Source organism: Humulus lupulus, chromosome 3, assembly GCF_963169125.1.
Source record: "Humulus lupulus chromosome 3, drHumLupu1.1, whole genome shotgun sequence".
Lineage (NCBI taxonomy): Eukaryota > Viridiplantae > Streptophyta > Magnoliopsida > Rosales > Cannabaceae > Humulus > Humulus lupulus.
The window spans coordinates 96,301,360-96,323,126 of NC_084795.1; the positions used below are offsets into that span (position 1 = coordinate 96,301,360).

At 33.3% G+C, this 21,767-nt stretch overlaps 1 protein-coding gene and 1 long non-coding RNA gene across 2 annotated transcripts; both read left to right on the plus strand.

Moving 5' to 3' along the window:
* Nucleotides 1-374: 374 nt before the first annotated feature.
* LOC133822994 (universal stress protein PHOS32-like) lies at nucleotides 375-1,989 on the plus strand. The gene is made up of 3 exons (XM_062255519.1): nucleotides 375-858; nucleotides 959-1,056; nucleotides 1,444-1,989. The coding sequence occupies exons 1-3, from the start codon at nucleotides 528-530 to the stop codon at nucleotides 1,741-1,743; spliced, it is 729 nt and encodes a 242-aa protein (XP_062111503.1). The 5' UTR covers nucleotides 375-527; the 3' UTR covers nucleotides 1,744-1,989.
* Nucleotides 1,990-3,960: 1,971 nt separating this feature from the next.
* On the plus strand, nucleotides 3,961-5,149 carry LOC133821269 (uncharacterized). The gene is made up of 2 exons (XR_009887424.1): nucleotides 3,961-4,200; nucleotides 4,544-5,149. It is a non-coding gene; the product is annotated as an uncharacterized LOC133821269 (long non-coding RNA).
* Nucleotides 5,150-21,767: the final 16,618 nt, after the last annotated feature.

The following is a 21,767-nucleotide window of genomic DNA, read 5'->3' on the forward strand; positions in this document are numbered from 1 at the left end:
TTCTATAAATAAAACTAATCATATGCATTTGCTCTAGTATATATATATATATATATATATATTTATATTAGTCTTATAGATTTTTTTAGCTGGAAATATTAGTCTTATAGTTTCTCCACGAATTAGAAAAAAATCGTACCACAACGAGTCACAAACTGAGAGACAAAGTAGACCGTACTTGTATACTTAGTTAGCTCGATAACCCTAACAAGGCTAAAATGATCAAGGAAAAGCTCAAGCTCAAGGCTGGCCAAAGCTTAATTAAGGGCATGACCCTACAACTTCATGACAAGCACGTTTAGTAACAGCCCCCACACAAGCTTTCTTTTCTGTTTTTCTTTTCTTTTAAAAAAAAGACCAAAAAAAGAAACAAAGAAACTGACACATGATTACACAGCAAAAGCAAAGCAGAGTATAACAACAATGGCCCAACATCTAGAAATTTGTTCAGTCCCAAATTGAAGCCATTTCTTCATTTGTTTATAACATTAAGTGGTGTCTCTCTTATTCCCTAACAGTCTCAAGACATGGGTAGAACAGGTCCAAAGTTGCCCAGCTTCTGCCTCAACAGGATTAGGCCTCTTGTTCGAGTTCGATCTCCACCTACTCAACAAAAGTTCCAAGTGAACTCTCTTAAAGCTGCTCAGAAACTTGATGAGGGCCCTAATGGCATTGTTAAGGATGAAAAAACTACAGAAACTGGAATTAAACCCAGTTCGGGAATTGGAAGGAAGATCATGGTTGTTGTTGACTCTAGCTTTGAAGCTAAAGTTGCTCTTCAATGGGCTCTCTCTCATTCTATGCCGAACCAGGATAAGCTAGTTCTCCTCCATGTAATCAAACCGATTTCTAGAAAAGGTTTTTGAGTTTATTATCAGTTTATGTATTCCTTCATTTTCTACTTTGGTTATGGGTTTTTGAAAATTTAAGAAAAACTGATTCATGTCTTTTGTAACAGGAACAGGAACAGGGGAGCAGTTGAGCAAGGAGAAAGCTCCGAAGGCCTTTGAACTTGTTTATTCTCTTAAGAATATGTGTCAATCAAAGAAGGCTGAGGTGGGTAAATAATAATCAATAATGCTATAATAATCATAATTATGGTTCTTCATTAATGTCATCACTAATTCTGGCTTATTACCTTCTTGAGCTATAATTATGTGTGTGTGTGTAAGCCGGGTCTTAATTACCATTTTTCATTTACAGTCTGTCTAAAATCTTTATCCAAAAGCTCATATTCTGTTGCATCTTTGAATGAGTAATTAAAGGTTGCATCACTGATAATTCTACTTAAATGTTCATTTATATCCTTTTCATTTCTTGGTGGTGTATCATGTAGACTATAGTTACTTACTTTCTTGAATGAGGACACCATTTAATTTATTATTATTTATGAGGAAAAATAAAGTGTTGTTGGGTTTAATCTCTTGGCTGGTCCCTTGACAGGTGGAAATTGATGTTAGTGTGATAGAGGGCAAAGAGAAGGGCCCAAGGATATTGGAAGAAGCAAAAAAGCAAAGCGTGGATCTGTTGGTTTTGGGCCAAAAAAAGCGGTCGACGACATGGCGACTTCTCATGATGTGGTCCGCCGGCCACCGCGCTGGGGGCGGCGTAGGCGGCGGTGTTGTGGAGTACTGCATTCAAAACGCCACTTGCATGGCCTTAGCCGTAAGGAGGAAAAACAGACGTGTAGGAGGGTACTTGATCACCACAAAACGACACAAAGATTTTTGGCTCTTAGCTTAAAACTGTAGATAGACTACTTTAAAAAGAAAAAGAGAGAGAGAGAAGCCACATATGCATAATTTTTAGTTATATATTATATAAACATATATTTTTTATGTTTTTTTTTATGAAGATGGAGAGTTCTAACCTTATTTATTTCTGAATCATGAAATGATCCAATGTCATTTTGTGTATATAATAAAGTGTGGTGAGTGAAATGAATGATGATATTTTATAAATATAAAGCCTCTATTAGGTTTGGTATTACATATTTTTAGTTGGAGAGTGGGGTCATTCAATGCAACGCAACGGACATATTCACGTGGTCCAAAAAGCAGGACTTTGTATGAGACAAACAATTATAGGAGAGAATTTAGCAAACGAAAGGTGAAACCCTCCTAATCTCAATTCTTGATCTGTTATCCAGCTAAAAAAAGAACATGTTCTGATCTTTCAATCTATACAAGTTGTTCTTCTAAGTGAGTGGAAATGTGAATCAAAGGAAATTGTTTGGAAATTCACTTTTCTTACACTAGCTTCATCTACAAATACAAAATCAACAAACAAGTAGACACAACATACACAAATTCAATAGAAAAAATCAGCAACAAAAACAATAAAATCAACACCAATAATTATAGAGCTTCAGTCCAAATAAACTTGAGCCTACATCCTCTTTAAACTCTCATTAAGATGTTCTTCTCTGCACTATGAAACAGCAACGGAGTTTACAGCTTGTCACCACTTGAGAACTTTTACATTTGATGGATTACAATGCCTTAAACCCAAGCAAAACCCCAAGTACACTTGACCATGTACAAAGAAATCTCTCACCCAAGACCCAAGTGTTTCTCTCTCGAGTTCTCTCTCTAAAATAGCTCCTAAGCTTTACAAATGAAATTTGTTCTTCTTTCTCTATTTTGCGAAATCTGAGATAATAGGACCTATTTATAGAGGTTTTTACAACTGTCATCAAACTTAAAAATACTAAAAATAAACACAGACTCATCTGATGTAAAGGTAAACAAGACTAGAAGAAAAAACGTAACTTTGTTGATTGTCTTATGATCACTACTACAAAATTGTACTTATACGACATGCATGAGATGGCGTTTGTAGTAGAACTGTCGTGTCATGTTAAAAATATGCATGACACAACAGTCGCTCACAAACTGTTGTGTCATGAAAATTAAAACTCACATGAAACGACAGTTCTAATGAGACTGTTGTAATATGCATATTTTTAACATGAGACAACATTTCTACTTAAACTGTTGTATAATGCAATACAAATTTTCTAATCAATAAATACTAATTTAATTTGTATTTTTTTAAAATAATTTAATATATTTTATGTAAATATATTAATAAAAAAGTATTAATTAATAATTTGCAACACACAATAGCTACTAGTTAAAAATGAGTTTTGTTTTTAAATAAGTTATTCAAAAAATTGTTTAAATTTTTAATACTTTTTTGTAATATTAATTACTAATTGAATTACTTATTATATATTTAATAAAAGAATATTTATTTTATTAAAAATTCATTAATGATGGTGTTGTTTGGTAACACTTAAAAAAATAGTTTTTCATTTAATTAATTAAAAATTTGACAATTAAACATAGCACGAATGTCGTAGTGTGCCATTTCAAAACTAATTGTCGAGCCTCTAAATGTTAGATCAATGGTGTGATCCCTTACTGTACCTACAGAAATTAACGACTCTGTTAAAGTAGGTACCTACAGAAACTGATGGAACTTGATATTGAGTACTTTTCCTGCTAAAAAAATTATTGGGTACTAAATCGCAAGAAATAAAAAATATTGGGTACTTTTGCCACCAATTTCCCTTATACTAGTTTTGAGACTATAAAGAAATATTTCTCTCTTAATTTATATTATCATTTACTGGAATAAATAAGAATATATATCCAATTGGATGAAAGGTTTATCCAAAAATTTGTGAGATTTAAAATAAATTATGATTTAATTATAATATTTGGGATTAAAAGAAAGAATTTTGATTATTCAAGATTATTGGATTAAAATGTTATTTAATTATAATTGGGATTTTTAAAAAATAAAATGAATTTAGTAAAGGACTTAATAGAGATGGTTTTTTAAATTTGGGGCCAAAAAGAAAATAAAGAAATTTATTTTATAATAAGATTTTATTTAATAAAAGTAAAAAAACTAAAGATATTTTTCCCCCAATTTCCCTCTGACCTTGTTTCTTTTTCCCCCAATTTCTTCTTCTTCTTTATTCCCCGATTTCTTCAGCTGCTGCTCTATCCTACTCACTCCATCTTCTTCCCTCCTCCATCTGCATCGTCGTCCCTGTCAACGAAGCACCGAACGAGACAAACATTGTTGTCCCTGCATCCGAGCATATCATTAATTTTCTAGGCGCGACAAAGACGTAATGCTTGGGAAGATTTGGGGAAGCAAGAACTTCCAGTGTCTGGGCCGATCTGGGTAAGCATCTCTTTCAAACGATATTCTTTCAGATTTGGTGCTTTTTCTGGCATTAGCATATTTGGTTGTTCTTGGTTGTTTTTTGTGGTGAATTTATTATATGTGGGAAATAGTTAAGTTCTATTATGGGTTTGATAATGGGTTTGGTTATTTGGGGCTTCTGCTCTGTAAATGTGAATTTGTAAGGGTATTGAGTCGTATTGTACCATTGTATGTCTTTGTATTGTAAAGGAAGAAGAAGAAGAAATTAGGGTAAAGCTATGGGCAGAAATCAAGATCGTTATATGGGCATGTTTCGTTGGTTTGTTTAACACAGTTTGGTTTTTTTCTTTTGTTCAACCAGGGGAAAGAATTTGAAAACTTAGGTGATTGGGTGTCCAAAAACCATTGATGGTGACTTGAAATGCAAAGAATTCCCAACATGTTTTGGGTTTGATACTGCTTGCAAGATGACTGCAACTAAAAGAAATTTTTTACAACTTGAACCCTTAAATTTCTTTATGGTTCTTTCCATATATCGTGTAGGAAATTTTGGAACAACAATCTTTATTTTTTAGCAGATACAAACTTGAACCCCACTAGCTTGAAAATTGTATCCATGTACCTGATGATAATTTTATTTGTTGAAGCAATTTTTTTTTCACTGCCACTGTGTTATATTTATATTCCTAGAATCATCTTATTTACTTGCTAATTCATTATGGTCATGAACTTATGAATTTACTTTAAAGCATCAACCTTTACATGTTAAGAGAAGGAACTTCTCATAGAAAATTGTTTGCAGATAAGTTGGTTAATTGTTGTGTGGGCTATCAACTATAACTTGCAAGAAAATTTGGTGATGCTATGTTTTGATGAAATAAAGTATAATATTCAAAGTACCTTGTCCTGCTTAAAAAACTAATTAGGTGTTAAAGTTATTATTCTAACAGGTTTATTTCTTGAGAAATTTAAAAAAAAAAATACTTCATTGGATCATGTATATAATACTGACTTGATTAGCCTAAGTCTGGTTCTGCCTGATTTTTCTTGGCATGAATAGCGTGACACTTTCTATGATATGCAACTAACAGATACACTGAAGGAAGCTATAATATAATGTGATGCACTTCATTTTATTCAGATACATGCATAAAGGATTGGAAATGTCATGATAGATGCCAGATCAACTGGAAAATTCTATCACTGTAAGTATGCTGGTTGAAAGTCATGGAACATGTAGTGATTTAGCTTTTAGATTACAGTTTAACTCATCTTATCTTTTGATTTGCACTCTAGTGAGCTTAACGAAATTTAATTGTCAACTACAGTTGTGCGACTTATGGGGCGTGCAGCTTCGCACATAACACTTGAATGTGCAGCTTGATCTTTTGGACACTTTACCTAGGGACTAAAAGCAGCAAATAAAAAGGGTAGAGAGATAAGTAAAAGGTTTCAAAGTATTGGCTTGAAGTCCAATTTTCCTAGTTTAAATGATGCTACTAATTTGAAAGACAAGGTTTCACAGTATTTGTGAAAATTTGTATTTTAATTTCCTTTAATCAAATATCTTAGTTCTGTCATAGACTTACATAATGAGATGTCTCTGCATAAGAGGTCCGCATTAAGACTTCTAAACTAACATTGAAAGAAATTGTAATGAATACTATAATGGACAATGCAATAGGAGGTAGGTCCTTCCGGGTCTACTCAGTCAGCAAACTCTGTCAATATGTTTGAAACACTTAAAATGTTTGTTCCCTATACCATCTCAAATTAGAATCCTTTACAGATTTATTTCTATACACCAGCATAATCTTTTCAACCACTGCTGTCGTTTTTTTTACATACTAGCAAAACCTTTTTCAACAAATGACATTTTCATACATGTTTGTTCCCTTGTAAATCTAGAGCCTAAAAATTCAAGAAGAGTGTTTTTAACATAATATTACATGTAACCATGAACTGTACCGAATCCATCTTCCAGCAATAACAGTCTAATACAGAGTGAATGGTTTTTACTGCTTGCAGGTTCAACATTGTTGGTCAGGTACTTTTGGCTTCTGAGAAGCATTACATTTTGTAGTTTCAATGTCTTCAATATCTACTGAGAGGGCGCAAGAATTTATAAAGAAAAGAAAATTGAGGACGGACTGTGCTTATAGTTGTAACCACACATTTCTGTTTTCTTATTGCAGTGGGCAGTCACAGCAAGTGGATAGAAAAGGTTGTAAACGAGACAATGTTTTTCTAATTTATTAATGTTTATTTTACTTGTGAAATTTAAAATTATTCAAATGCTTTTATGTGGTTTCCTTGGAGCCTTTTTTTATTAGTTTATGTGGTTCACTCTTCTCTCTCTTGGCATTTGTTTGAAGGTAATTTAGAAAAATATAAAATAAAATATACATGTATGAGTTAAGAGTAACGATGATTGTGTTGTTGGCCTGTACAGGTGTACCTCGTCTTAATACACCTCCACTTTTGCCTAATACATCTCTGGCCACTGGCCAGCAATCAAGACAAAATGATAATTGCACCAAGGCCAATCCGGGTTACTCCGAATCTTGTTAATAAGCTTGAGGATCTATCTTAGCCATGGACTCGATCTCCAAAAAAATAAAAAATGGAACCTGTAGTGGTAACATGGCATTTCATTTCTTCAGACCCTCCTGCAGATAGCTCAACCATCGGTATGTTTCATTGACTAAGATACTATTCTGCTTGCCAATTTATTTTTTCTGGGTATGTTGCCATCGTCATGTTTAAACTTCTCTCATGAAGCAACCATAGATCCTTCCCATTTCAGGGACACCATGAAACTTGCTCCAATGCCTGATTCATATGACTTGGATAGAGGATTGCTTTTCTGTGCAAGCAATACAAGAATGGACTGGAAGATAAGTTAGAAGTCTCTTAATCATTTTGAAATTATGACAGTGAGAACTTGAATAGAATTATTTATATAACTCTTATGTTGATAATTCAGGCTTTGTTGGAGAATAAAGGTTTCCCAGTTATAGTTGGAATTGGTCTGTTGAACTACTCCCTCCCTCCTCTTGTTGTTGATATTAAACTTGGCTGGCTTTTTTGCTAGCACTTACATATTTGATATTAAAGTATGTAAATTGAGTTGCATAGGATTTTCTGAGTGATAATTAACATGCTTATATTCTATTATTAGTTCCATTTGAGTTGGAATCTAATTTCCACTCAGTGGATGAGATAAGAGACATACTGGATCAGCAACTCCATCCTTTCTTGGAATATATACTTTTTTTTGTGAAGGCTCAAGAATGTTCTGGTATTTTGCTGCAATGATGTCTTGTACTTTTATGAATTTTGAGTAGAAGTTCCGTGAAAAAGAAAATGATATTCATCTTTTTTTTTTAGAATTAAAACTTGACGTAATTTCCTTTTATTAATCTGATTTATTAATACAACAAATTCTCATCTAGTTATTTACATGCATTAAAGTGTTAAGTTACAATTATGCATAGGTTTGTTTTCTGCTTTGAGCTGTAGTTTAGCTTCCTGAAATCTTTCCCTGATCTCTCATCTTTGTATTTTTCCCATCAATACAAAGAAGTTTCTTTTCCAAAAAATAAAAAATTATGTACATTTATTTTTGGTGTGTGACGTTGATTTTGTCTGTGAAACTGCGCATGTTCCCTGAGTATTCTTTCTATTTAAATGAAGACAATGCTCCTAACTGAATCAACGAACCTAGTCTAAAATATAAATTTCTCTATATATATATATATTTATGGCGACTTGAACTCCTTACTGTTCACAAACACATACTCATCCATCCACCCAAGACCGCTTTGAGCTAGCCTCAAGTGGCCGTTAGGTCTAAAATAATAAAGTTACTTATTTTCTTGTTCATGAAATGACTATACTATAGGTTTCGTTATTCAATTGAAAGTTATATTTTGGGATTGATGCTTGAGCAAAGAAAATAGGGCAAAATAATTGAGATTGGAACAAATGAAATCCTATAAACATTATATATTTTAGTTTCTTTTTAAGTATAAATATAATATCATTAACTTTCATATATGTAGTATAATATATTCCAAGTTGTGCGATAGAGAGATATCACACTTTTTAGGTTTCATTGAGCCATCGTGGTCATCGAGAATTAGGACAAATTTGGATAATCGGGCTGAAATTGTCTTAGAGTGTATATGGGTCAAACTTTGTTAATGCCATATCATTTCTTGTAAGTAAAATTTTCATTTAATATTAATTTTACTTGTACCTTCTGATGTTTATTTTAATAACTTTTTTATTAAATGCAGACATCACTGGATGTTAGTGATCATTGATCCAGATGACCATGCATGTTACTATCTTGGTCCACTTAGAAAATCTCCTTCAAATGATTTGAAGAACCTTATGAATAGGTATAATACATTTGAAACTCATTTTAAAATATAATATGGTTATTTGATGTGGAAATAAAAAATTAATATGCTCTTCATATTGATGTATATATAGTGTATTTTCACACATTAAGCGAAAGACAGGAAGGAATGAAAAAAATTACAAGTGGAAAATAGTCAATTGCCCTCGTCAAACATCGTCAGTAGAGTGCGACTTTTATATCATAAGGATGATGAAGGATTATTGCTTGAAAGAGACACCCATGCGATGGCTAACTAGTAATGTAAGTATATTTATTATTATTGAACAACAATTCTATTGAATTTAACTTCCGACTTAGTATTTTTATTTTGTGTTTTGTTGTGTGGTGGGAAGAATACATATTACACTTGACGAAATTAATGAAACTCAAAATGAATGGGCAACCAAGCTTCTTGAGCGGATGAGTCATAACTAGAGTAACTTTTGAAATCAGAATTAAAAAATATACTAATTGTAGTTTTTAGTTAGCACTTACATAGTTATTCCAACTGTATATTTTGATCTTGTAATTTTTAGATTTGGAACATACGGAGTTCTATTGATTTTGTTTGCCTATTGATTCTGTCTGATCTATGTTGTAATTACACAGGAAATTATGAATGAATATAATGGTTAAAAATAGAGAAATGAAAAAGTTCTCTTATTCTACATGGGACGTCGGTCTAAGTAAAACTATCGTCTTATGTATTGCAGGGGACGATGCTTACATATAAATTGTCATCTCATGTACTATAGGTGGATAACGCTTAAGTAGGAACTGTCGTTTCATTTACTGTAATGGATGACGCTTGCATAGAAACTGTCGTCTCATGTACCACAAGAGACAACATTTGTATAGGAATCATCGTCTCATGTACGACAAGAGATGACACTTTTATTTAAACTGTCGTTACATGATTTACATGGCATGACATTGCATGGGACGACGGTATTAGAACCGACGTATGAGAGTCCATACGACGGTTTAAAACCATCGTCCCATGTCAATTTTGTAGTAGTGGATGTTTAATGTAGACCAACTATTCTAACAGATTTCCACCTTGGTCTTCATTAAACATGGATTGCAGAGATAAAAACAACTTCCCTAGGATCCCATTTCAACCATCAACTATCATCCATGATCAATTCCGAGCAAGCTTAGGCAGTAGTTAAACTTGCTCAATGGCAATATCTTAGTTCCAGCATCAGCGGGGTTCTCTTCAGTGGGGACTTTTTCGACATTAATCACACCTTCAATGACCTTCTCACGTATAAAGTGATACTTGATCTCAACATGCTTAGTTCGGTCATGATATAGTGGATTCTTACACAAATGTATGGCATTTTGACTATTCGAAAAAATTGTAGCTTTACCTTTGAACACTTGTAGCTCTTTTAGAAGACCTTGAATCAAAATTCCTTCCTTGATGGCTTCAGTAGCAGCCATGTACTCAGCTTCAGTAGTTGAAAGTGCAACTACAGATTGTAGTTGAGACTTCCAACTCACACAATTCCCACTTACTAGAAAGTAATAGGCTATAGAAGACTTTCTAGTGTCTCGGTCTCCAGCATAATCCAAGTCTAAAAACCCATTGATTTCCACCTGATTATAATGTTGCTTGTACACCAACCCATGTCTAGTAGTATTAATCAAATAACGCAGCAACCACTTCATAGCATCTCAATGAATTCTTCCGAGATTTTCCATGTATCTACTTAGAGCACTAATAGAGTGTGCTAAATCAGGCCTAGTGCAAATCATTAGATACATTATAGCTCCAACAACATTAGAGTAAGGTACCTTGGCCATATCTTCCTCTTCAAACTCAGTTTTAGGACAATTAGCATTTGTAAGTTGATATTGACTTGTCAATGGCTGTTTGACAGCTTTAGCACCATTCATAGAAAACATTTTTAGAACATTTTCCACATAAGACTTCTGAGTGATGAAGATGGTATGTTATTCCCTATTTCTTGTTAGGAAAATATATGTTGTATCAATGGAAATGGTAAGAATAGTTACAACTCTAGACAGAAATAATACAAATAAACAAAATTGAATAAATAGTATTACAACTCTATGACTGAAAAATACAATTAAACAAGAGAAGAATTAGAAGAAGAGAATGGAGAATTATAACTCTAAACAAAAAGATACAAATAAAGCAAAAGTGTTTGTAACAAAATAAAAGAAAATATTACAACTCTAAACAAGAAATACAAGTAAAGAATATGAAGATGAAAAGCAATAGAATAAAAGAAAAGACCAAGAATCAAAAAAAAAAAAACAACTCTCACTCACACTACCAAAGTGAAGAGTGTTGGGAATCACCAACTTGAACAAGGTTTGAAACCCTTGTTCAAAAGCTTATTTCCCCCTAACTCAAGCACTAAGGGTTCTTTCACAGATTTGGTAATTATTTTTTGGAATAATCAAGTCTCTAGGTGTTTTCTAGCCAAGTACTCTAATGGATAGAAAAATTGTGTCAAACAAGTGAACAATAGGCTCCTATTTATAGAGTTTAGAGACACCCTTTGAATTTCAAATTCCACCAACCCCCATGGCTGTTACCAATGATTAATTGGATGTTTATGGAATTAAAAATGAGATTTGGAAGTTATTGTTTTTTTTGGAGCAATTTAAAAGAGTTGGAAAAAACTGAAATTTGGTTAGTCAGCATCCGTTGCCGCGGCCAGGAGTATCAATGGCCACGGCCACTGGTCTCTGTTCCCCAAGCCGCGACCACCAATATTCCTTGCTGCGACCACTAACCATTTTCAACACATAAAAATGTGTTGTTTTTCCAAATGGCTCCAAATCATTCACAATTGATTTTGTAACATTCAAAACACATTATTGGGGTTAAAATCATATCTCTAACAGCTATTTCACATATGACTTTAAGAAATTCAACTCAAATTTGTGTAACAACAAATCTACACAATAGAGGGCAATATTTGGAAGTTACAAATTTGTAACAGCAAATATGTTACATATTTAGATATTCACATATATCTAAATATTGTAACTCTCTATTATATGTTACAATATGTGATTTTCTTTGTCACATTTATTTAATCTAAAACATTATATTATAAAATAATATAACATTTCTCTTGATTTCAATACCTAAAATATTTGTAGCCATGCTCAAATCATTTATTTTAAATTATGTTTTGAGAAGAGCCTTCAACTTATTCAACTTGTCCCTTTCGTCACTAATTAGCAACATATCATCCACATACAACAATAGATAGTCAATATCATTGAATTGTTGTCCTTCGAAGTAGAGGCAAGGATCATAGTAGCTTCTTTTAAAACAATGATTTATCATGAACCCATCAAAACGTTTATACCATTGCCGAGTTGATTGGTTGAGGCCATACAACGATCTCTTGAGCAAACAAACTGTATTTTGGCCTTTGAACGTCTCAAACCCAATTGGTTGCTCCATGTAAATAATCACTTCTAGGTCACCATGTAAAAATGCAGTTTTTACATCCATCTGGTCATGTTCCAGATTGAACTGGACAACCAAAGATAATATGATTCTAATGGTTTTATATTTAGTAACTGGTGAGAAAATCTCTATAAAATCCACTCCTTCCTTTTGAGTAAAACCCTTAGCAACATGTTCTAGGTCCATAGTCCCTACTGGACCTTGGATGAAATCATCTAGATAGTCTCAATTAATTGATTTAATTATCAATTAGAATTATCAAAGTTGACCAGGTCAATTTTGGATAGTTTCACAAAGTTATACAATTTGGAGAATAAAGGAGATTTTAGGGCAGATTTATTAATTAAGACAAATTATTGTCTAAATTAATAAATAAGTTTAAATCAATGTTTAAATTATATATAATTAATTTGATAAATGATTTAAATAATTGTTTAATTAATTAATCAATAGAAAATAATACAATCCTTGATTTTAAGTCCAATAGGGTTATAATTAAATGGGAAATTTCACGGACCTAAAGCCCATGAGAATTTCAACCTAATGGCTGATATTGTCTATTATTTTATTGATTTTTTAATTTAAATTTATGACCTAATTGAGCCTATAAAAGGAGTGTTAAGTGAGAGTTGAAATTAGATTTATAAAAGACTATCTGACAGAAAATCAGAAGATCTATTCTTGATGCTCTAGATTTTAGATTCTCTCTACAGCATAAGTCATTTTCTAAGCCTCAATATTCTCTTCTATTCTTCTTCTCTGCGTATCTATCTCATGTGTTGAGAATTGCTCACTCTAGTCTAGGTGATTCTAAGGATACTTTGGAAGACTGTGAAGAAAATTGAAGATCGTTTCTGTATCTTGGTGATACTCTGCGACAGAAAGGATACAAGGGTTAGAGAAATTGAAGGAAGGACTATTACATTCCGTTGCGTATAATGTAAGTGTTATTATCATTATCTCTGTTTAAATTCAATTGTAGAAATATGCGCTAGGTTGTCTTATATTAATGTGTTTAATATATGATTTACATGAAAATAATTAAGATCTTGTATAAGTTTTCCCAACAACTGGCCTGAGAGCCTTTGGTAATCTTTATTTTCAGGCATGAACATAGTAAAAATGAATTATTTTATGTGTTGAATAATTGGATGGATTTCATGTTTTTTATGAAACATATTGATTCTTATGTGATTATTAGCAAATTTAGGTTATTTTGTTGTGTTTTCTATGCAATTAATTTTTATAAATATTTTATTTGATATAAAACGTGATAAAAATTATTTAGAAAACGTTTTTGGATTGAAAAATTACACAATGTTTTTGAATTTTTTTTTTGGACTCTGACCGCAGTCATAATTTCACTGGTTGCGCCCTGTGATAAATTTTTTCTCAAATTCGAATTTTGAATATATTTTTTAATGGGTTAACATAAAAATATCTTTTTTGAAATACGATATTTTTGTTGTTTGATCTTTTAAAAAAATAGATATTTTCTACAAAGATTCAAATTCAAATTTAAAAATAGGTTAACTAATTAATTTTGAATATTTTAATATATTAAAATATTATAATTAAGTTATCAAATATTAAACATATTTTTGAAATCTTTTATTTGAAAATAATAATATCTAATTATTCAATAGATTTTAATATTTAAATAATATGAAATTTGAAAATTTGTTGGCTAGATATTTTTATAGTTATTTGAATTTGTTTAACTGTTTAAGATATCTTTTTAAAAAACAGCAGATGATATTTGTTTTAAAATTTTATAACTTGTTAAATTTTTAAAAATATCACGTTTTCAAACCAATTAATAAAATATTTTTGTAATAAATGAGATTTAAATTAACTTTGGTTAATTGTTGATAAATTCTATTTAAATTAAATTAATATTTTTTCAAAATGACATAAACTAATTTTATTGTTGATAAATTAAATTTTGTTAATTTTTGATAAATTTCATTTAAATTGACTTATTTATTTTTGCAAAAATTTAATTAATTAGAACTTTTGGATAAATTATAGAAAATCAATTGTGGTATTTTTGCAAATGAAAAAAATTATGGTATTTTTGCATAAATTCATAGACTTGCTCATATAGTAAAATGATTAGGTCCATCCAATTATAACATGCTTGTTTGCACTATGTGGTATTTTTAAATTTGGGCTTAGATGCATATAGTACTCATATGTTTGCTTAATATATGGATTTTGCTAAATAAAACATTCATAAAATGATAGGTTTTATTTGGGCCCATTAGAAAATGTAAAGTTTAAATTCCTCTTTTGTAGGTGGTTCCACTTGTGAAGCCCCGTTTGCTTCGTTTGCTTTACATGACTATATTGTGCCTAATCAATTAATAACAATTAATAAAATGAAGATTTAAATTCCTATCTATTGGACCTTGTATGGAAGTATGGGGGTCTTAGTAGTTGGAACGACATACTAGACTCAGCCCTCCTCCATACAAGCCCAATTGTTAAGGCCCATTTGCCTGAATTTGATTTAATCGTATAGGTTCATTATAATAGTTAAACATAAATATTGACTAGCAACAAATTAACTCTAATTTAATTGAATTTGTTTCAATGTGACACTTTAGAATTAATAGAAATTTATAGGACTTTGGTTTTAAAAAAATTAATTTTACAATTTTTGGAGAACCACAGTCATTAATTTTCGAAAATTAATAATAAAAGACGACTTTTTTAATTAAATAATGAGCTTATTTTAGAATTATATTGGATTTCCACCGTTAGTTTAACAATGTCAATAGCTTAATGGGGCCTCGAGACGCTTTGATTCGTCCCCCTACGGAAGGTGTTCATTAGTTATTTTGACAAGGTTAGATTTCGAAAGATATATAATTATAGGTCCATATTCTTACATCTTGGGAACTTGGTAGTACAATTGAGTGGGAGTGTTAATTATAGATATGAACATCTATATCTTCTCATGAAGAAGTAAAACGATGGTTTCCTTTTAGTTTGGTTCAAGGTGCTAAATGATAGAGATCTCATTTCAGTAATTAATATTAGTTTGCTGAAATATCATTTACAAGGAATTAAGTGTTTTAAGGATAAAATAAAATGAGGGGTAAAATAGTATTTTAGTCTCATCTCATTGTAGAGTATCTATAGAGGATTGAGTGATAATTATGGTTGTAACAATGGATAACTAATAACGTATATATATTGGCTATAGAGTGTTCTATGAATTCAAGAGTGCAATTCCAAGTCTTTAGTGGAGTCACGAGAAATTGATAAGTTAGTAAATTTATTTGTTAAATTTATGATAACTTATTGGAGCTTGATTTCATAGGCCCAGGGTCCCCACTATACATTGGATAAAATCATCTAGGTAGTCTCAATTAATTGATTTAATTATAAATTAGAATTATCAAAGTTGACCATGTCAATTTTGAATAGTTTTACAGAGTTATACAATTTAAAGAAGAAAATATATTTTAGGGTAGATTTATCAATTAAGACAGATTGGTGTCTAAATTAATAAATAAGTTTATACAAGGTTCAAATTTTAAATAATTAATTTGATAAAGGATTTAAATAATTATTTAATTATTTAATCAATAGAAAATAATACATGCCTTGATTTTAAGTCCAACGGGCTTATAATTAAATGAGAAATTTCATGGGCCTAAAGCCCATGCGAATTTCGACCTAATGGCTGATATTATCTATTATTTTATTGATTTTTTAATTAAAATAAATGACCTAATTAAGCCTATAAAATGATTGCTAAGTGAGAGTTGAAATTAGATTTATAAAAGACTATCTTACAGAATATCAGAAGATTTATTCTTGATGCTCTAGGTTTTATATTCTCTCTATAGCATAAGTCATTTTCTAAGCCTCAATATTCTCTTATATTCTTCTTCTCTTTGTATCTATCTCATGTGCTGAGAATTTCTCACTCTAGTCTAGGTGATTCTAAGGATATTTTGGAAGACTGTGAAGAAAATCGAAGATCGGTTCAGTTTCTTGGTGATACTCTGCAACAGAAAGGATTAATACATTCTGCTGCGTATATTGTAAGTGTTCTTATCATTATCTCTGTTTAAATTCAATTGTAGAAACATGTTCTAGGTTGCCTTATATTAATATGTTTAATATATGATTTACATGAAAATAATTAAGATCCTGTATAAGCTTTCCCAACAATAGCAACATGAAAATTTGTAGTAAATGACCCAAAACAATGGCATCGAGAATTCTACTATCCTCATTTTAAAAATTGTAGAGAAATGACAATTTTACATTGTTGATTACCTATATTGCTCTTGCCATATAAGTCTCTTATTTGAATCTCATTAAAGTGAGACCCATAACAAATTATTTCCTTTTTAAGATGATAATTAATAAATGTCCCTTATTTCTAAGATAGAGAAAAATAATCTTTTTTCAAATTTTTAACTTTATTATATTTTTGTTTTTCCAATGAACTATTTAGAAGCATATGATTTTTTTATCATGGTATATGTATATTAGTTTTGTTCAATTAGTTTTTATTTTAAAGTTATATTGATTTTTTCATTTTTGTATGGGTTGTTGGTATATTATTTTCCAACAAGTGTATATGTTTTTTGTGGCATGGTATATCATTTTATTGTCGATGAAATTTAGTTGTTACACATAATGGCAATATATAATTTTGTATCATGCTATATACATTTTGATGATAGAATATAATTTTGTTAACATAATATATACATTTTTTAGTAATAATTTTGTAAGTGTTGTTGGTGTTATACCCATTTTTTGGGCATTTATGATGTTTTTTTTTAAATAGCAATTATAAAGGTATGATGAACATAAATAATTACATTCCTATTCTCACAAAGCATAAAGGCTAACTACCAAGTGCTAACAAAAGAGGTCTAGTCGCCTAGCCACATTCTTCAACTCCTATTCGCTTAAGAAGGTGGTAATTCGCTAACAGAGACATGTGTTCGTGTCTCTTGGTTATTCTATGCCTGATCGTTCAAGACAGACTATGTACGCTAACAGAACTAGCAACGGATGACAGAGTCGTCATTTATCAAAATACAACTTTATTTCTGTTATTATAATGTTGTATGTATTATTTACGGGTCAAGCCTAATAGCTTAGGCTCATGATTTATATTTAACCCTAAACTCCTCATTATAAATAAGATGAGATGGGATAGAAACAAGGGGCAATTCATAATGCTAAAACTCAATTCTTGTATAAACAGTCCTTATGTAATGTCAAAGGTGAAGAAGGACTGTAGAACAACCAGCAGCGTAAGCTCGCCGCAAACTATGGTTCTTCAAGCTTAAACATCAATAAAAGTGACTAAGTGGACAGATGTCATCTTTTTGAGGTCAAACCACTATAAAATATGGTGTTATTTATTTTATCATATCTCAATTCTTGAATTCATGCTCTTATGTTCTCAAGTTGACGAAAAACGGTGTCAACAGTTTGGTGCTTTCATTGAGAGAGCAAATTCAAGGTGAAAGGATTCAATCTACCAAAATCTGCAGATAAGACTTTAATGAAATTATCTCAAGCAAACCCCCAACGTCATCAAGGGCCAGATCAGTCTACACGTTCGATTTTACCTAGCCCATCTGCAGTGCAATTGCAAGTCGTAAACAAACATCATATTCGTTCAAGAAAAATCACAAATCTTTGTGAAAAATAATTTCACTGAATTGCATCCAAATTAGGACACAAGGCTGAAATTAAAAATCCAGCGATTCTGAGTTACAAGGTGGAGTAATCACGACAGTTCAAGGAAATATCCACTTATGGCAGCGGCCTGTCCAAGTTGTTAACAGTGGTAAATCCATTACTTGGGAACCCTAATTGCATGTATGCATTTATTGAATCGATGGATATCACAATGAATCTTGTAAACCTTGAAAAAAAATCTCTTATTCAATCACTTGTACACAACATACGAGAACAGAAAGTGCAATTTGTTCACCTAGATGTATTGTAACGCCCTGGATAGCCAAGACCGCTACACTGTGTATTTATAAAGGTGCAGGACTTGCTGATCAAGTCATTTAGTTAAAAATGTGTTACTAAAACCATTAATGAACTATGGTTAAAAAGGGTTTTAGTCTCAAAAGTTATTTTTCATATAATTAAACATTTTACACAAGGGATCCCAAAAGAAACAAGGTTTGAAAGTCAGTTTCACAAAATTTTTAGAGTACAACAACCACTGGCCAATCTCAGGGCAAAATCGACGTTTATGGTTCCCCTGTTCCTGTCTCCCCTCAACCGTAGCGGTCGAGCAGCTGATCATGTACATTTTGCTCTCAGAGCTCCCCGATCAGGGTTGATCAAGCTTGCCCTTGCCTTTACCTGCACCACGTAGCACCCATGAGCCAAGGCCCAGCAAGAAAACATAACATTATAGTACAAACAACGATATCAATTAAGTAATCTTTAAAGCATGTTCATAAACTTTGCATACCACATTAACCACATAATCCATAGACATAATCAGAGAATCAACAAATCAACACCCAGCTGTTCAACCTAACAAATTCATCAATTCATAATAATAATCAAATCACATATTAATCAGGGTCGACACCCTTAGGTCGCACCCTCTATTTACCCCCACTAACTCCGGTCCGCTTAAACCGAGCTTAGTGAATAACAAGTTGTCCTTAGCTACCAATGGCTGAGCCGGCCCCTGTGCGCTAATGTAAACCCCGACACTCTTAGGCCGTTTGTTTATTATTCACATGGCATAATAACATCCTTCAATAAGCATACAAATTAGGGAGTCCTTAGTCCCGTTATCAATTCAAAACCGGGTGCAGTTTTCTTACCTTTAGTTTCCAAGTGTACTGGTTACATGAGATGCCTCTTGAGCACGATCCGTTTCCCGAGCCCCTAGCTTATACCTAGTCACAAACAAGATAAGGGATGCCATTAATAATTTTAAAAGGGCTTCTAGATAAGGTTCTAGTCTCTTGAACATCGAATTCCACAAAACACGGTAGTAGATTCGATCTCGAGCACCCTAGGTTAAATTCCCATGCTTAAAATCCCAAAAACCCAAATTTCCTTAAGGGTCGTGGCTCAAGCTTCCTATGTCGCGGCATGGCCCCCAAACAGAGGCCCATCCACGCCCAGAACCAGACATGGGCCACGACCCTACAAGCCCCATGTCGTGGCCCACCCTCCATCCTCAGCATTCATCAGCCTCAAAGGGCCGCGACTCACCAAGAACTATGCTGTGGCCCGACCCCTTCGAACCCAGAAAAACCACTATTTTTTACTCTCAAACCTCACTCAAAACCATCCAAAACTATCCCAATGCCACAACTCAATTATCACAAAACTTCTAACATGATTCCAGCAACACAACCCAGCAAAAACTTAGCCTAGAAACTCACCAAAATCCTGCTTCAATCTATGAAACTTAAAATCTTAAAAACATCAAAACCAATCAAGAAAACACTAAGATTCAGCCATTAAACCATGAATTCGAGCTTACCTTCTTTGATGAACCAACTCTCTAAAAGATTTCTGAGCTAACTCCCAAGTTCCAAGCTTCAATTCAGTCCTTCAAAGTCAAAATCCATAAACACCTCAAAACCATAAACACAGAATTTAACCACCATGCATAAAGCTTGTGACTTACCTTAATTCTTGATTGAATCCTCAGCTAGTTCTTGAGCTAATCTCCTAAATCTCAGCTCCAATCCTTTGAATTCCAGCAAAGTTCTTCTAAACTACTTGTGGTTTCCTTTGAGAGAGAAAAGGAAGAGGAGGGAAGGTCGGTTCTTTATGTTTCCACTGTGTTCTGAGTTTTACTTAGTCTACCCTTAGGTAATTAAGTCAATCCCGAGGCTCAGGGTGACGAAAACATCCCCGAGGGCAAAATGGTAAAATTCCCCAGTATTCTCACCTAGGCTTCCGAACCTCAGATATATCTCCAATTATTTATTTCCATAACCCGATAACCTAAATAACCATCCAATACCTGAAATACCCCTTGACTTGCCCCAAGTCAAGTATTAAGCCCAGTTGTGACTTTCCTGCTAACTAGCTCTCTAGGATCGCCTCAAATCGCATGCTGCAAATTTACCCACATAATAATGTTGTTCTCACAAATATCATATAATCACATTTACATTCATATAACCATACAAGCATGCTTATTATATAATCACGCATTAAATTAATAAATTCACACATATACCAATTATGCCCTCCCGGCACACTAATCAAGGCCCTTAAGCCATATTACTAATTTTGGGTCGTTACAACTATCCCCTCCTACTAAGAATTTCATCCTCGAAATTTACCTGAATAGCTCGAGATACTGATCCCGCATCACCGTCTCAAGCTCCCAGATCGCTTCCTTGACCTTGTTATTTCTCCACAATACTTTAACTAACAGAATCGTCTTATTCCGTAGAACTTTGTCCTTCCGATCTAAAATCTGAACCGGTCACTCCTCATAGGAAAAATCTGTCTGCAACTCTAAGTCCTCATACTTCAGCACATGCGTCCAATCTGAGACATACTTTGTAACGCCCTACTACCTTAGAGTCGTTACTAAGTGAGTTTAAAATGTGCACTTAACTAGCTATCCAAGCATTTAACTCAAAAGTGTAACTAAACTATATTAAAATCACATAATTTGAAAATGTAAAGATTCATTGAAAAGCACAAGTGTTTTACATTAGGGTTCCCGAAAATACTGTTTATAAATATTTACAGCTCAAAATATGTTTTAAGTTGACTAAACAACAAAATAGGGTTCAGTACAAATCATCTCCCAAAAATACCCCTGGCCGTGGCAACCAGGCAGACCAGACATGTGCGCATCGCCTCACGCTCTCCATACTCATGGTTGGTCAGCTCTCCCCTTGCCCTTACCTGCACCATAGAGCACCCGTGAGCTGAAGCCCAGCAAGAAAATCCCACACAAATAGATAACATATGCATATCAATCACTCAGCATATAACAAACCCGCCAATAAGCTAAACACATATGTCCATGCCGTCCCAGGCGCTTTACCAGGCCCCGGGTTCGCGGTCTACACTGTAAGGATATCCCAGGTATCCTTTAGGGTCTTACCCTGGCAACTCGCACTCCGCGTGCTAAACGCTGCTCCCAACCCCCTTGCCGTTCTCGGCCTTCGCCGTCCCCGCCTCTTGCCGACCATACACTTATATGCATACATAGCATAACTAAACAAACACTTAAACATGTATTAACATAATCAATGGGCTATGCCCTGCACATAATCATCTAGGGTTGTGCTCTGCAACACAACTATGGGGCCTCGCCTTGCTCTATGGGTACAACAGTTTTCTTACTTGTGTCCCGAGCTTCTTGAGCACCGAAATCTCGAGCACGGTCCTCTAACCCAAGCCTCGCTGATAACCTAGTCACAACACATACATAGCATTCTCATTACTATCCAATTTATAATCATCTCCCGGAATCAATCCCGTGCTCTTGGGACCTCCCGTTTCCCCCCACATGGTAGCGGAAGCATCCCCCGAGCCCCCTGAGCCAACACCCCAAAAACACATTTTTCCCCTGCCCAGAAATGGCCTAGCGCCACGGCACCACCCTATAGGGGCCGCAGTGCCCAGAATGGTGCCCTTCTCCTGATGCATCCTAGCATCGCGGCACGGAAGAATAGGGTCGCGGCGCCCATACACGAACCTAGAAAACTGGGT